Source organism: Scophthalmus maximus, chromosome 5 (genome assembly GCF_022379125.1).
Source record: "Scophthalmus maximus strain ysfricsl-2021 chromosome 5, ASM2237912v1, whole genome shotgun sequence".
In the NCBI taxonomy this organism is placed as follows: Eukaryota; Metazoa; Chordata; class Actinopteri; order Pleuronectiformes; family Scophthalmidae; genus Scophthalmus; species Scophthalmus maximus.
This window is the reverse complement of record NC_061519.1, coordinates 24,830,001-24,847,093: the sequence shown is the minus strand read 5'-3', so window position 1 is coordinate 24,847,093 and position 17,093 is coordinate 24,830,001. Positions and strand designations below refer to the sequence as shown.

The window sequence follows — 17,093 nt, the reverse complement described above, 5'->3', positions numbered from 1 at the left end:
TTTGTTATAACATTTCCAAGAAAAGCCTCTGCAGTAGATAAACCCTGTAAATGTCTATTGAATTCCTTTTTTCGATAACTGCCTCGGATAAATCCTGCTGTTCCCCTCAACCTGGACGATCTGTATCCACAAGATTATGGAAAATCAACAGTTCCTTACAGACACATTTACACTCAATCTGGCGGAGAGAGACATTTCTTTTGTAGAACGAACAAGACGTCACGAGCATTGTGAAGCGTAAAAAAGGGATAATACATTGGTTATTTTTAGGTCCTCCTGCACCAATAGTTGTTGTCTTGGAGATGTATTTAATACCTTTGTTTTGTCTTTCCACCCGAGTGAGTTGTTTTGCGCGAAGACGTCGATTAGACACCGAGAGTTAAATGTGGAGCTGGTGTCAGAGAGAAAGAAAGAGAGTCGGAGGAGAGCTGAACCACACGGGGGCTTCGCGACAGACGGACTGCTTCTCCCCGCCTGGCTGCTTCAATGACAGGCAGCGAACTCATTCAGCGGGACAAACAAATCACTGTGACAAACCTCAGCAGGCATCTGCCATCACGAACACACACACACACACACACACACACACACACACACACACACACACACACACACACACACACACACACACACACACACAGAGCTCCCCGCTAGAAAATCTATACCTCTGCTAGGTGCATTGAAGTGGAATACAACTGCAACCATACAGTATTAAAAAAAACAAGTGTCCCCAGGTTGTGCGGTCACAATAAAAGCATATTAAGACAAACACACCAGGGAATATACTACATGTGCACCTTTTTTCCCCCCATCTCCTGGCCAATGTCCATCCAGTCCATCCACCTTTCACGTCTCTCACTCAGGGATGAAATTCAGTTTTCATGGTTTATTGGACTCGATGAGTTTTTCCGCCGACAAATCGAGATGAAGCTCTGCGCGGCCGGCAGTGATAAAGACACTCAGCCGCAGCCCTGCTGTTCCACGATCTAACACGCGCTCGTCACTTCTAAAGTCATTCTGCCCGCCGCCATTTCACTTCCAGCACATTCTGCCCTTCAACAAAAATACAAAAAAACCACCGGTGTAATTGAACTGGCGAGACAATCAGGCCCCAGTAATGTCGCATCAATAGTTTGTCCGCCTCGATTAATTTCAGTCAAGTGACAAACTCGCCCTTACATGAACGTTTTGTTCTCTTGCGAGAGCTGATGTGGATCAAAGTCCCGGTCGCTCAGCGAGAGGTTGTGGGTTTAAAGAATAATGAAATGTTGCCCTTGAGCTTGTCCTCGCCAGCGTCACACGTTTTTGCAAATGTGTGCACACAAGTGAAAGCTTCCGTCTAACCAGAGTAACTGTCCGTCATCTCAGTGAACGTTGGACCTTCATTTTTAAGCCAGCGTGGGAGAAAAGTCCCTTAAGTGCTTGAGGGGGAAAGGAAAAAAAATGTAAATGTGAACATCTGCAGGTCTGAGATTACTGAGCGAATGATCATCTGCTTCTAAATGGACATTGAAGTGACTCTTTTTTTTTTTTGCCAGCTGCAGTTTCCAAGCTCAGTAATGAACTTGGAAACCAAGTACAGTTTTTTTTATAAAGGAGCTCTTTATTTTTTATTTATAACTCGAACTGGCTTCCTGCGAGAACCTGCCACATGTAAAGGTTAAAAATGAAGAGGACTGTAATGATCCTGGCAATTTTTGAAGAAACGTTAACTAAGCAGGATTCAATCCCCAGGCGAGTGGTTGACCTGTTCATCCAACTCGGCAAGGCAGAAAACCTTGGCAGATAAAAAAAGAAATTTCCAACCAAAAGACAGAAAAAGAGAGAGTTCTCAGTGGTGATGGAGAGGTCGTTGATGGGAGAAGCATCTCGGTCTTGTCCAGATTGAGCTTCAGGTGGTGCGTCCACATCCAGTGAGAAAAGTCAACCAGAGGTGCAGAGATTCGTGCTGACACCTGGGATTCACATTGTGGAAAGGACCCAAATTAGTTGGGTGTCATCTGCATATGGTGGGAAAAGCCGTGTTAATGAATGACAGAGCCTAATGACCTGATGTACAGAGAGAAAGAGGATAGTAAGAAATAACAGCTGAGATGTTAACTTCACTCTCTGGATGTTGAGATTGTGTACTAGCAGGCGGCAATTTCTGGGACGTTAATTTCAGCCGGCTAGTTACAAAAGCGGCGTGAAGTTTGTGGGATGAATGTGAAAAGTGCGGAAGGGGGTAAAGAGAGAATCTCTGTAGCAAGCCTTCCTGTCTTCCAATAAACTGGAAGACAGGAAGTAAGGTGAGTCAGGGATACACTCTGGATTCTTTATTGTTTGGATGACTTTTCTTTTTCCCTAAAGTCGTACGAAATCCAAAAACAACTTCATCAGAAAACGAAGAGACTCCAAATAGTCTGACGAGTCATTCAAAAGTCCTGTTTTTCCTACCAACGCGCTCATCGACACACGACGTAGATATGTAATCATGTCTTTTTATCTTTGGCTGTCAGATTTATGGGTGCGAGCTCCTCTGTGAAACAGAATGAAACACGCTCCGTTGTGATATGGAGGTTTCCCCTTTTAGTCCACGTTGTGCTTCATGCACATGGACCGTCACTCTGTCAGACAGTGTTGCTGCGGAGGAGCAGACAGGGCTTTTTTTCCGCGAGCCGAGCAGTTGTCAGCAGACGTCTAAAAAAAAGCTGAAATGAAAAGATGATGCCTTTTTTCCAGCTTTGGCCTGACGTTGACGAGGGCGGCCTGTGCTGCACATAAACAAACGAGTGTTGGGGAAATGTCTTTTGTGTCAAGTTGTGAGACGTCTGGCACGGCGGAGGATCTTTGTGCGTCTCTCGTCTGACTGATGAAGACAAATGGGAGTTCGACACGTGACGAGCTTCTCACTGCGGCTCCACCTGTTGTCTTGACGGGCGTCCGCCGCCAAAGTCCACGGTCAGATTTTTCTGCATCCATCACTCATGGAATCATTTCAATAAGACTCCCGTTCCATCATGCGGACGCCACAGACGTTGACCCGTTGACCCTTCAGAGAAGCGCCCATGTACACGGCATCATTAAAACGTGACGGCGCGCTCCGAAAAAGACGAGCGACTCGCCTCTCCTGCCCCGACTCACCTCGACTCACCTCGGCATGTCGCTGGTGTGCATTGATCCGTGTGTCTGAGAATCCCATAACTAATATTTGATATTTGACACAAAGCTGTGTGTGTGTGTGTGTGTGTGTGTGTGTGTGTGTGACAGCCAGTTATTATCATGTGTTTGTGTTTGCGCTCTGTTTCGCTCCGTCACACACACACACACACACACACACATACACACACACACACACACACACAAACACACACACACACACACACACACACACACACACACACACACACACACACACACACTCGTTTGGTTTGTAGATGAGCTGAATGTTGTTGTCGCTGCTGAAGGTGAACAATCCCAGTCTCCGGGCGACACGCGTCGGACCATCTGCTTCACTTCATCTGTGAGATTTTCGTCGCTCAGCCGAGGAACCTGCAGCTGCACGGCGCGACTGTTGTCCCACTCACAAGTCTCCGGAATCCACTCGGTACAGAGGAGAGTGTCGTGACGGTGGCTGAGCGGTTTCCTCTTTCACGTGTTGAATCGTTTGAACGGCGGACCGTTTCAAATCCCTCTGCGCACGCACACACACACACACACACACACACACACACACACACACACACACACACACACACACCCCTTCAGTGCTGAGAAGACTACATGGTGTTCCGGGGCGTCAATGGCGGACGGAAGAGTCGATTTTTTTGCACAAACACCAAACTCTGCTCCCGCCCTCTTTTGTTTCCTATTTTTGTAAGTGATCACATTTGTCCACCTCCTTTTCCCATCAGTCGTGATTTATTGCACATCCTCCCCTCCTGTCTCAAACCACACGCACACACACACACACACACGCACACACACGCACACGCACACACACACACACACACACACGGTCCACAGAGAAATAAGCCTCCAGCTGCATTATGAATATTCAGTCAGTCCATTAAAACCACTCTCACTACAAATCTCGGCTTTTATTGCGGCGTCGTTTTTTCTTCCCTTCTCTTTTGGGTAAAAGTGCATCAGAAGTTCATTTTTTCCAGAACCTGCCACTTGAAGAAACCTGCTCTCTCTCTTGATCAGCACGGGGAAAACTCAAGCCCGATGATGACAGGCGACTTTATTCTCTGTGTGCTCCGTCTCCTCATAGACCACCAGCAGCTGCCCACTGTCACTGAGTCTTCCTCTGATTGCACGTAATGACGTCGCATGCTGAAGTGGGCCGTGCAGCGGATCTGTCGTTTGCGGCGGGGAAGAGGAGAGGAGGAAAAGAAAAAGGAAGGCGGCTGTGTTCGATTTCACACATTTATATTTGGGTGCAGTTCCAGGAGACGGCGGCTCCAATGAATCATCGCCACTCGATTATCAGGTCGTGATGGTTCCTGCTCCCAGCACACTCTCTCCCCTGCAGGCTCTGGTGCCTGTCGCGTGGTCTTCTAGCGCCGCCTGGTGGCGAGTCTTTATCGCGAAGCTCCGTTTGACTTCTTGCTGAGAGAAGCTGCTTGTGTGGCGACCGACGGCACTCGACCTCCGCCGCTGCGTGAGAAGATGAAGCTGGAGCCGATGTCGTCCCGGGGGACGTTTTAAAGACGAAGGAGTCTTGATGTTGATTTGACTCTGATGGTACTTGAGTAGTAGTGAAGTACTTCAGGACAAGATGCAAGTATTTCAGGTTTTGTTGAAACATCACGATTAAAATGCATTTTGAAAAATGATCTTTCAAAGCTTCGTTATTGGCTTTTTAAAAAATGATTTTTTTTTTACATAGCTGACGCCTACCAGATGAAATATAAATCGAGGTCAAGTGGCCGCCATCTTTTTAAATGTTTTACTGCACCAGGATTTTAATTGGGACAAAATGTGTGGTTCTTTTTTGCTTCTATGCATCAGGCCATATCTTTAAAGGCGAGTCGCGTCTCACGTCTGTGGCTTCATATCTTACTGTGTCCTGCCCCAAGACAGAATCTAGTTGGACCAGTTCGTTTCCTGGCGACTTCATCCACTCTCATCCTTGCGCCAAGTTTTCCTGGAGGTCCGTTCTTCGGCTTTCAGACAAAGCGACGGACACATGGGCCGCGGTGAAAACATAACCTCCTTGCTGGGAGATGTCAGATTCTGACTTTTAACACATTTGTCAAATCCCTAAAAACATGTTCTTACGTGGACAAATGTCCATTTAAAGTGAAATCTAAAATGGCAAAATTGATGGGGATTTTACTTTTCCATATTCTACTATTGCCATTTGTTTTTGTCTTCTCTGTAGGTTCACCTGCATCCTCATCTTGTTTCTCTTCCAGAGTTTCCTCTCATTTTTTTCTACCAAACAAGTGTCAACAATCTGCCCGGGCAGACGGACCAATCAGCAAGTTGAGGAGTCAAAGACACGGGCGAGTCAGAAAAGCTTTCTTACATTTTATTGTGATGGGGAGTCATAAAAATGGAGCAAAACTAAAGTACAAACAATACAAAAACAAAAAGAAAAGACAGTGGATTTACAAAGGGGCGCGCAGAGGACAGACGATATGCGGCCTGCGACAGTACGATGGGGCGAGTTGGCACAGAACAGAAAAACACGGTGGCGGCGGGATGATTCTAAATTTGGCTTCGAGGAGAAAAAACAGAAGGGAAAAAAAGTGAGGAGCAACGTCTTCATAGCGAAGATCCTTCATTAACACGGCGACGACTCATGCTTTTAAAATCAGAGGTTCAGAATTCAGTAGCTTCATAACGACGCACAGAGCGGATGCACATGTAACAGTTTCTAGTTCTCAATTTCATTCCTGTCTTCTTTTTTTTTTTCATCTTTAGCTTAAAACAGAAGTCATGTGTACAGAATACATGTTTTTTTTGTTTTTTTTTTACATTTTTAATACTTTTTTTAAAATGCTTTTTTTTTTGTTAAAACAAACTTCGTCTCCCAGAACCACATTTTGGGATTTTTTTTAGTTTTTTTTTAAGTTTGTCGTGAGATTATTTTTCATACTAAAATATATTATTGTATCAATTCAAACTACAGTAATGTACACTACAATGTGTAATAAATAACCCATAAAAGAAAATATAAAAATAAGACATAAATATAAAAAAGTCCGCTAAAAACTAAAACAGGTACATTTCTTCTTTTTTTCCTTCTAAATCTGTGAAAAGGGTTCTAATACTGCCATTGTTGGGGAGAAAGAAAGGAAAGGAAACATACAGGAGGAAACACAGACCAAAAAATTAAAATTATGAAAAAAACACTGTTCGGTAAAAGCAACTGAAAACATTTGACGGAGAACACATTCACTGACGTTCGTTACCTGAAGTGCGGCACAGCTTCCGACCACTTCTTTTCTTACTCTGCTAAAAACAAGTGCACGTCTGAAATGTGATTATTGACTCTCTTTATTTAAACTCCCTGCACGACGCAGCGGCACGTTTCTCGCTTCCAACGCTTTTTCAATCTGCATCAACAGAGCATCGTCTGTTTTTTTACGCACGTGTGTAAACATCTTCGAAACTTTTTGCCTTGTGACGTAACGTCCAACTTATGAACTCGCTTTAAAAAAACGAACCGTGTTATTTTGTGACTGTTTCTGATTTCATGTTTCCAACAGTTCCCACATTTTTCTGCTACAGAACTTTTTCACTTTTGAACTGAAAGTTTTGAATTGAGATTTTTTTGTTTCCGTTGGGAAACTACAGACTTTTAACAAACAGAAAATCATTTGATAACGGTACGAATAATTTGACTGTCAAAGAAAACAACATTATCTGGAGCTATTTTGATCAATGATTAATCGTTTGTAACTTCTGCTTTTGTGGAAAAACTAGTTTCAATAACTGACCGTTGGCGGATTAATCAATTAAACTGACCGATGGTTGACTCCATCTTCTCCGAGCTGACGTCTTTCTGTTCATATTTCATAGTAAAGTGAATATCTTTGGGTTGTGGACTGTCGGTCTGAAAGAAGAAAAATAGACATTTGAAGATAATAATAAAAATAATGTGCATTTTTTTTTCAATAAACTATTTTCTCACAGTTTGTAAACAAAACTATTAGTTGGTAATGAAGAAAAAAAAAATAACAGGCAGATTAAGCGAAAATAAAAAAAATTACTTTCTTGCCGCCATAAAAAACTGTGTCCCAACTTTCTGCTCATAGTGTTCAAGGCCTCAAAACAAAAAGGAAAAGAAAAGCATTTGCATTCAATTTCACAGGAAACTTCTTTAAATGAACCGTGACCTAAAAAAAATCTGCTGTTCTGTGCGAGGTCAACAAACATTAGTCGACACGGGGTCTTTGCTGAGTAACACCGGGGGAACATAACACTGGCTACACGTGTGGAGACGAGACGATAACACTGTTCAATGGCACTTTTAACAGCACACGGGTCTTTGCATAAGGCTGGAGGCATCGGGGGGGGCGGGGCGGGGCGGTGGGCGTGGATGGGGAACGAGCCCCGCCCCTTCACGTACAGTTATGACTTCATCATATATGAGCTAATAACACTGAAACACTGACTTGAGAACTGAAGCCAAAATTTGGAGACGCTTGGTTTAAAAAAAGGGGGTTTCACGTGTTCTGGAACCTGCAGCCGGACGGGTGGGGTCTGCACACCCGTCCGGGTCTGCGCCCAGTTTTTGTTTTTTTTTGCGAAAACACACAGGTGTGTGTGTGTGTGTGATGCTGGCTTTTGAGGTTTTGCCTCTACCTTCCCTGATTGGACAAATTTGGTAATGGCGCACAGCCGCCGCCACGTTCTCCTTCCCACCCCTCCCTCCCCTCCCCAAGAATACTTTTTGTTTTCCTTAAGGCTAACAGTCAAAACTGAAACACAAAACGCAACGCCAGCTAGCAAAAGACGGACACTAGCCAGCGCACATATATAACACTGACGGGCATACGATGCATGAGGCATGTATCCATAGGTAAAACCAGGAATACTGTAGTGCAGAGGTTTTTTTGTTCGTCGAACTCAATAAAATACTGATTTTTTAAATTTTTTTTTTTAGGAAACTTCATTGGCAATAAAAAGGTATAGAAATCTCTCTCATCTTTACAGGTTGAAATGTGTCCAACGAGAACAAGATTAGTAACACTGCCCAAATAAAAACAGACAAACGGACGAAACCACCTGGGATGTTTTCAGTAACAAGTCTAACAAGTCCATGGGTGAAAGTTATGCTTTAAAATTCTGTACTTCTATAAACAATTTTAACACTGATAAGTTTAACTTTTCACAAGAGGAAGAAAAAAAATGTCACAGTTTTTTTTCTTCTTTTCTTTTTTTCAAGTTCAGGCACACCTGGGTTGTTTTGTACACAGTGGTGGACCGTTAATAAAAATCAGGCAACCGCCGCGACTTCCTTCTAACGGCAAAGATGCGGCTTTGTCTCAACAACTCCGACTTCGATGATCAAACACATTCGAACTGTCCTGAAGAGATTTCTCCTTCCTTCCGTTTTTTTTTACTTTATTTGGCGTTGGTCTCCACTTCCTCCGTGGGTTTGGTGCCGGCAGACTCCTCCCTGATGCTTTTGTCCGTTTCTGCTTCACAGTCTTCCATTTCCACCGCTTCCACACCTGCAGCTTCCAAACCTGCAGCTTCCACACCTGCAGCTTCCACACTTGCAGCTTCCACACCTGCAGCTTCCACACCTGCAGCTTCCACACCTGCAGCTTCCACACTTGCAGCTTCCACACTTGCAGCTTCCACACTTGCAGCTTCCACACCGGCAGCTTCCACACCTGGAGTTTCCACACCTGGAGTTTCCACACCGGCAGTTTCCACACTTGCAGCTTCCACACCTGGAGTTTCCATTTCTTCTGTTTCCACACCTGGAGTTTCCATTTCTTCTGTTTCCACACCTGGAGTTTTCACACCTGCCGCTTTTATTTCCGCTGTTTCCACACCCCCTGCTTCCTGCTTCTCCTCGGTTCTTCCGTCCGCCTCTCCCTCCGCCATGTGATCCTCCCCCAGCTCGATCTCCACCACGTCGCACGCAAACTCCCTCTCCACTTTCTCTATCCCCGTCTCCTCCTCTGTCGTCACCTCCTCCTCCTCATCGTCGTCGTCGTCGTCGCCGTCGTCGTCGCCGTCGTCGTCGCCGTCGTCGTCAAAGTTACCCTCGTAGATCTCGCACTCGCCGTCGTCCACTTGCACGACCCGGATGTCGTCCATGCACATGGCCTCGTCGTCCTCCTCCCCGCTCTCCCGCTCGTCCGAGTCCAGTTGGGAGGGCGGGGTGGTGGTGCGGCTGTCGGACTGCGGCCCCGTGCCGGGGCTGCCGAGCTCCATCTGGGCCTGGCGTAGCCCCAGCAGCGAGACGGGGCTCGAGCGGTCCCCCCTCTTACAGTAGGAGTAGCGGTGGTTCATGTGCTGCGAGTAAGAGCCCGAGTGGGAGAAGCGCTTGCCGCACTTGTCGCACTGGTACGGTTTCTCGCCCGAGTGCAGCCGCGAGTGCTCGATCAAGTGGTGCTTGTGTTTGAAGGCCTTCTTGCAGATGCTGCACTCGTGGGGACGCTTTCCTGCAGACGAAACGGGAGAGAGTCAGAGGAGGAGCAAGTACAGGGAAATTCCAAAATATTGTTTTTATGAGTGCCAGTACTTCAAAGTATTCGTCAAATGTTTCTACTGCAGTGAAATTAGATAATTAAAAAAAATGAAATGTGAAAATAGTTTTGTGAGCTGGTGCATTTACAGGCCGAGTGTCGCATAAAAGTTAAGTGGCGGAAAAATGGAAACAGTAAACCTGCCGAGTAAAATATAATTGACTTTAAAACCTGCTCTTGGCTGAGAATGAGAGATGTTGTGGAACAAACAAACAAATAAATAAATGCATAAGTGTTAATATAAGGAGAGTGTGTGTGTGAGAGAGACGTACCCGTGTGTTCGTATTTGTGCCTGAGCAGCGAGCTGCCCTTCTGGAAGACCTTGGAGCAAAGGTCGCAGGGGTAGACGCCGTTCTCCAGCCGCCGTTTCTTCATCAGCCCGGCTGAGTCCGAGTCGTTCTGCTCCTCCACCGCCGACACGCCGTCGGAGCTGCTGTCCACACGCTTCTCCTCCTGTAACGCGACACACAAAAAGGCATTAATCATGTGGGAGTGAAAAGTAGGAACAAATATGAAACTAAAGTTTCTAGTACATTACCAAACTTTAGAGCACTGGTTACCTAAGAGGCGCTAGCAGAAGAGAAACGCAACGGAAACACAAACCGTATGTCCGTTGAGGACGACCGTCTTCGCTCCGGAGGCGCTGCCGCCCGTCGTGGCGTAGGTGTAGGTGAGCTGGGGGATGAGGATTGTCCGCTTCGTCGTGGTGTTGATGGCGCTGAGACAACCCACCGTGCCCTGGCTGGCGATGGCCACCAGCGTGGGCAGCTGCGCGGCGGTGACGATGTTGACCGGGTGTCCCGTCTGCGGCGTGGTGACGTATATGGTGCGACCGTCGAGCTGCTCCTTCCGCAGGCAGGTGAGGTTCAGGGGCTGCTCCTGCTGCTTGGCGGGGGGTCGGGTCGTCTTGGCCTGGAGCGCCGCCGCGACATGCTTAGGGAGGGAGAGGTCCAGGGGCTCGGCCTGGGAGTCCGGCGCCTCGGGGTCTTCCGGCTCGCTTTTGACGATGACTAGGTCGCTGGCGTTGATGCTCGGTGACGTGCAGTCTGAGGGAGACGTCCTCCCAGAACCTTTGTTGGAGTCGTCGTCTTCCTCTCTTTTCTGGTTCGAAGTGTCTGCCGAGTTGAAATGTTTGGTTCGAGTCCTTCTGGGAACCGCCTTTGCGTCGCTGCGGCTTCTGCCCAATTTTTTCCCAGCGTTCATCTTAGCAAACCACTTTCTGACCACGTCCACGGGAATACTGACGTCCTCCGAGATCTTCCCCAGCTCCGCCTTGCTGGGGTTGGCGTTCGAAGCGAAATAGTTCTTGAGGAGCGAGACAACGTCCTCCACGGGCGGCTCCTGCTCCAGCGTCACCCCCGCCTCGCTCAGCAGCGCGGCGAACGAGGGATCCAGGGCGGCCGAGTCGACTGCCTCCCCGTTGGCCGCTTTGCGATGCTGGAGGAGGTGCAACGCCTCCAGGTTGTCGGGACAGTCGTCGCACAGTAAACACGTACCGGTGCTGTTGGCTTTTGGCATCTGAGATGTGTCTGAACTGTCAAAAGTTTCCTGTTTCATCCGCGGGACCGACTCTGTCTCGCCCGTAACGGGCACCGATTCGGGCTCCGCCTTGACGATAGAGAGGTCGGCCGCCTCCGGGTTCGAGGGTTTATCCGTGTCAGTGGGGGATGGGGCTGCAGCGGCGGTGCTAATCACAGTGGGAGCGGGAGGGGGATTGTTCTTGACAATGAGCGGTTGGGTCGTGGCGGTGGTGCCGGCCGCCGGGCTGATGCTATAGTTGATGATGATCTTCGTGGTGCCGTCGTGATCCACGAACGCCGGCAGGCTGATGATCTGCTGCTGCGCCTGCTGCACCACAATCCCCTGCTTCCCTTGCGTCACCACCCCATTGGCCGAGCCCAGCACCTGCCTGAGCACGTTTCCGTCCATCGCCACCTTGAGTACATTCTGCAAGTCGTTCAGATTGATGCTGATGGGCGACATCAGCCCCATGGTGGGCACGACCATGGCAACGCCCTGAGGCAGGGTCGTGGCCGGGACGACGGCCGGCTGGGCCGTCCCCCTGTTCACCACGCCGTTGGTGCCGGCCGAAGTCGCCGGCGCCGCCATCGCAGGCTTGCACTCGTATTCCACAGGTTCAGATTTGATCTGGGTGACGGGGAGCTGCTCCTGCAGGGGCTTGCTCTCCGTCTTCTCTTTGAGGATCATGCGTGCCGGGGCGATTACAACGGGTGCGGTCTGGGCGGTGGGCGGAGGGGACTTGTTCGCCGTCCGAGCGACGCCGTTTGGGGGCGCGGCGCCCACACACTTCTTACTGCTGATGTGGGAGCTGTAGGAGCCCGAGTGGGAGAATCGCTTCTTGCAGTTCGAGCATTCATATGGTTTCTCACCTAGAAGGGGCAAACAGAAAAAATTTGAAAAATAGTTAAAAGAGAAGTTCAACTGTATTTAAAATGATGCTGGTTTTGCTTTAAATATAAAATTAAGAATGTCTTGTATTTTTTTATTTATAGGTTTTTTTTTTTTCTATTATAGGGTCAGTTGTTGCTCCGGTATAAAAGTAAACAGTTTATTCCTCTCTGAAAATTATTTTTTACTTTTCATATATTAAATTTTCGATTGTACTGTTTGTTTCACTTATTGCTCTTGAATTTTTCCTGTCTTTATCTTTTCCTTTACACTTACAGCACTTGCTTTTATTTGCTTCATCCGTCCCCCTTATTTTTCTATTTACGATGTTTGTTATGCACCATATCACCAAAGGAAATTCATTGTACAGTGTGTGAGAACCAACTTGGCAATAAAAAAAATCTGATTCTGCTTTTGGTAACAACATATGTCCCTAGCAACTACTACAAAAAGTTGTATTTCCCATTTCATAGTTCCTGTGAAGGACAATAGTTTTATTTTTGTGTTTCTTCTGTGGTTTGTTTCTTCCTTTTATTCAGTTTTGTAATGTTCGCATGCACACAATTTCAAAACAAATAAAAGCCAAACGTGTAAAATAAACTTAAGCGACGACAAGCTGCAAACGTAGATTAGATAACAACCAATAAAGCAGTGCCTGTTCTGCACGTGGCCGTTTGCTCGGCCTGTGGTGTTTGCTGGTTGCACATTTGCACCTTCATGTTACCATGTTCCTCTGCACACTGCTGGTTACTGATTGTACTACTGCACTTTTTCCACTGTTAATATTTCATGTAAATTCCTTAAATTTTATTATTCTAATTCTCTATACTTCTTTTGCAATTCGTATAATTTATATTGTTTTGTGTAGATATCGTATGTTTTTAAAGTGTGCTGTGTGAAACGTACACCGGAATTTCACAGCTTAGGATAAACAATGTAACTATCTATCTTATAATAATACAGTGATTACTACCAACAGAAGCATGTCCCCCGTGTAGTTTTTTAATGGACCAATATGTTGGGATCTTTGTCTAAATTACTCCTAACACCTTCAAAAACAGCTTCCACCTCGGAGCCACGACAAAACTGAACACTGACGGAAAAAAAACTGCCTAATATTTATATATGGTTCCATTTGAACATCCACCACGTTTTACAGTATCACGCTGCAATAACAATAACAACAACAACAACAACAAAGCTGCCTCACTGTTTTCACGACCTGTACATATTGTTTTATAATGTTCCTAGGTTTATATATCTGTTCATATTGTTACCGACAGGAATCTGCTACTTGGCCTCAATAACAACTCCCACACGATCACTGATCACGTGCGACGTTTTCTAGCGGTGCACGACAAAAATCAACAACAACACCAAACCGGAACTGATGAACCGGAACATTTAGAGAACGTAAACGTGTGTAACTTGACTTGTACAGCGCAGAACACCGTGTCATCGTGTGTCAGGACTTTAACGGCGATGTGTCGTCTCTGTCCCCGCCAGGTGCCCGAGCCGAGCAGCCTCGTTCCCCGGAAGTGTCGCGCTCCGCTCCCCCTGCGTTGTTTTGAAGCGGGCGCGGCCATCTTGGCGACGCCGACGCGATGACGTCACGCACGTCGGCTGCGTCAGCGGCACGCTGCATAGCAGAGCGCGCGGGAAAATTTTCCACTTTTTTTTTTTAACGGCTTCCGGTTTCCGGAAGTGAATTTCTTTTTTGCTGTTGATATTGTTTTTTTTTGTTTTTCTCATACAGTAGACTAGACCATTCTGATCCACACTCCATTACAGAAGGGGGCGCTAATGCACATCTTAAAGTTGTTTTGCCAACCGCCATAAAAAAAGGAAAAGAAGAAGAAGGAAGTGAATTTCAATCCAATACTTTACTCCATTGGGCGTTTCGTAGATATAAACTACGAGACGAGTCGTGACCGTACAACAGCACAGTTGGGACACAGTAAATACAGGACGACGTGTCTATGCGGTGCAGCGAGAAGTGGGCACGTGAGAACATACTAACAAGACTGATGCTGCATTCCAGTTTACCGTGGAACTCAGACCCCGGAAGTCGGGGTAGTGATTTTTCCACACCTCTCGCAGGGGCGTTCCATTTGCATTTCCAGATCGAAGGTCCTAATTCCTCCTTCCGAGATCATACTGGAACGGTAAACCCGTAATGCACCATAACGCTGGTTGCCACCCCGCCAAAAAAAGGAAAAAGACGAAGAATATATAATACGGACTTGTGGCTTCTACGTGCGTGTATACCAGCGTTTCACGACCTCAGCGCTCGCGGTAACTCTACATTTCATTGGTTACGAAATTATGGCTGAGGGAGAATATGAACGGGTTTCTCGTTTTTTTTTTCCTTCTGAAATCTCAATGTTGCGCTCTGTTGTTTGTCTCTTCTGAGATGTTCACTCACAATGTGGCCCACTCGGTCTATAAACGTTTCTCAGCTCGTCGCTCGTTGTTCACAGTCATGAACGTGCAAATGTGAAAAACACTAAAATAATTCAAACAGTCAATCAATGTAGCAGATGGTATATGAAGATTTAACTGTGGCAACGCATTGTCCCTCATTGAATTCAAAGAAACAGCGTGTACAAATTTTCACCTTACATAACAAAACCACAAAAAACACATTCACCATATTTCCACAAGCAAACTTGCCAAAAACCCAGTACATAGACGGCCCCATTACCAAATGCATTGGACCATTGTGTTCCACAAAGTCCCGACACGGGTTGTTCTGTCAATTAGCAGCTACATTTCTTTGACGTTATACTTTGGGGCCACAGCTCCGAGGGCTCCCATTCGTTCGTTGTGTACAACCAATCAGTGGCAACCTGTCGAGATGAACTGCTGTTTTGAAGCCTTGAGTTTGGCATGAGGCCGGCGCCATCTTGTTTTTGCCTGTTTTTGGACATGCATGTCTAATAGAAATTATCTGCCGATAATATATCTGTTGTTATATTTCAGGACCAGGTTATTGTGCTTTCATTCATTACAACTTTATTTGAAACCTAAGTTTGAATTTAAAAAAAAAAAATCTAGTATCAAAGCTAGTACATATCTGCCAACTTCAGAGGGGTAGAAGACTCTTGGCTCAGTTTTTCCACAGTTTCCTCTAAAATACTTTGACTCCTTAAAGGACAAATTTCCTAGGGTAAGTAGATGAGATGACCGTTTCTTCACATGCTTAGTGAATTACATACAGGGATTCCTCACATCGTAGTGAGACAATGAACCGCAAATGCGGTGATTACAGCTCATAAACACAGGACACACGAGTAGAGTTTGTGAGAGTGTGTTTTGGTTGCCGTGACAACAGCTCACCACTGTGAATGCGCAGGTGCTCCTTCAGGTGGTGCTTGTACTTGAAGGCCTTGAAGCACTCGGTGCACTTGAACTTGCGGTTTCCGGCCGTTCCTCCTAATCCTCCCGTCGGCTGGGACACGTGACGCTGAGACGTACAGAGAGAAGAAAAATTAGATCATGACAGGAAAAATCTACGTGACCAGATGAATTCATATGATCCTGTTGTTGGCACAAGCAGTTTGTTATTCATTGAGGGAAGTATTAAATCAAGCTAATATCCAGCGCTTTGGGTACATGAAAAGTGCTTTATAAATCAAATATATTATTATTATTATTATTATTAATAAAAAAGAGGTCGGGTGAACTCGATGAACAGAACAGCGAGTAAAAGCTTTGATCTTTTTAAAAAACCTGAACATTTACATTTTCTTCAGTTCTACTGAAGGTCACATGTTTAAAAGGAAAATTGATTATCTCTGCAGACACTTTTGCAGACTGAAGCTAAATGTTAAATTTGTAGGGCAGAAAAAATCAATGTGCATTGAAAGGAAACTGAAAAAAGTCAAATAAGAAGCTGGAAAATAAAAGTTAGAAAAACTTTGGACCAAAATGGCCTCAGGAAAAATCCACGGCTTAGGGAATTTGATACTGAGGATGAATAAAACATGAACATTATATTTTGTACATATCTTCTGCTTGCTCTTTTGAAAATATTTTGCGGTCCACTTTGCTGCTGTGACGTCTGAATTTCCCCGTTTGCGGGACGAATAAAGGAATATCTTATCTTATCTTATGATAAAAATGAGAGCTTTCGGGGCGCACAGGTTATATTTCGCTTTGTCTGGACAAGTGCTCCAGAAACAGGCCGTGGTCTCCACGACATCAGGTCATTGGTCCTCGGACGCGGACGCTCACCTGGTCCTTGTTGCCCCTATGGTGGCTCATGTGCCTCTCCAGCTGCGAGCGGTAGGTGAAGGTGTAGCTGCAGTGCGAGCAGCTGTAGTTGTCCTCGCTGGTCTCGTGGCGATACTTGATGTGCTCCTTCAGCGAGGCGTTGCGCTTGTAGCCCCGGGAGCAATAGGGGCACGTGTGCAACTGGGAGAAGGAGTCTGGTGTGCCTGGGGGGACGGGCGGACGGACACGCAAGGGTCAAGACCTCCGACCTTCACGGGACAATATAATGAATGTCTATGTTTTGTTGCCACTAGAGCAGAGGCTAGATTTGATAGCACAGCGATCTGAAATCCACGCGAGTATCTGTTTTCAATTTGTTGGCTGGGCCTGACACTGTTTCTTTCACTTCCTTCCACTATTCTGTTGACTGGAAGAAAAGTGGAAGGAAGTGAAGAACAGAGTCAAATATTCAAGTGTGAAACAACAATACCATCTTGAGCAACGGTGTTAAAAGCAGAAGAAAGGCTAGACAACTGTTCCATCATGACGAGTTCAAATTTCTCTCTACAACATCTAAATGATATATTTTCACATTCACATTCACTCTTTTCCTCTTCTGACAACTACTAACGTGATCCGGCACAGTCGGGAAATCCGTCGTTACCGTTCTCATCAGCGCCCACCGTCTCCACCGGACTCTGCTCGTCCTCGGGGGCTTCAGGGTAGATGACGGCCGTGTCTCCCTGCTGGAGAATCTCCTCCACCAGT

General features: G+C 46.2%; 1 protein-coding gene across 6 annotated transcripts in view; it reads right to left on the bottom strand.

Annotated features, from left to right (window-relative positions):
* Positions 1-5,504: 5,504 nt before the first annotated feature.
* The window catches only part of LOC118310514 (zinc finger E-box-binding homeobox 1), a 55,159-nt gene continuing 43,570 nt past the window's right edge, over positions 5,505-17,093 (bottom strand). For 5 of the 6 annotated variants that reach the window (XM_035633499.2, XM_035633500.2, XM_035633501.2 and 2 more), the window contains 6 exons: positions 16,990-17,093; positions 16,347-16,549; positions 15,450-15,576; positions 10,305-12,091; positions 9,974-10,154; positions 5,505-9,617 (listed from right to left, as the gene is read on the bottom strand). The exon at positions 16,990-17,093 is cut by the window's right edge and continues 61 nt beyond it. In XM_035633499.2, coding sequence (XP_035489392.2) covers positions 8,563-9,617; positions 9,974-10,154; positions 10,305-12,091; positions 15,450-15,576; positions 16,347-16,549; positions 16,990-17,093 — 3,457 coding nt within the window. In that variant the 3' untranslated portion in view covers positions 5,505-8,562. Of the gene's footprint in view, positions 9,618-9,973; positions 10,155-10,304; positions 12,092-13,538; positions 13,670-15,449; positions 15,577-16,346; positions 16,550-16,989 lie in introns of those variants that run through there. The other variant, XM_035633505.2, reaches the window with a different exon arrangement.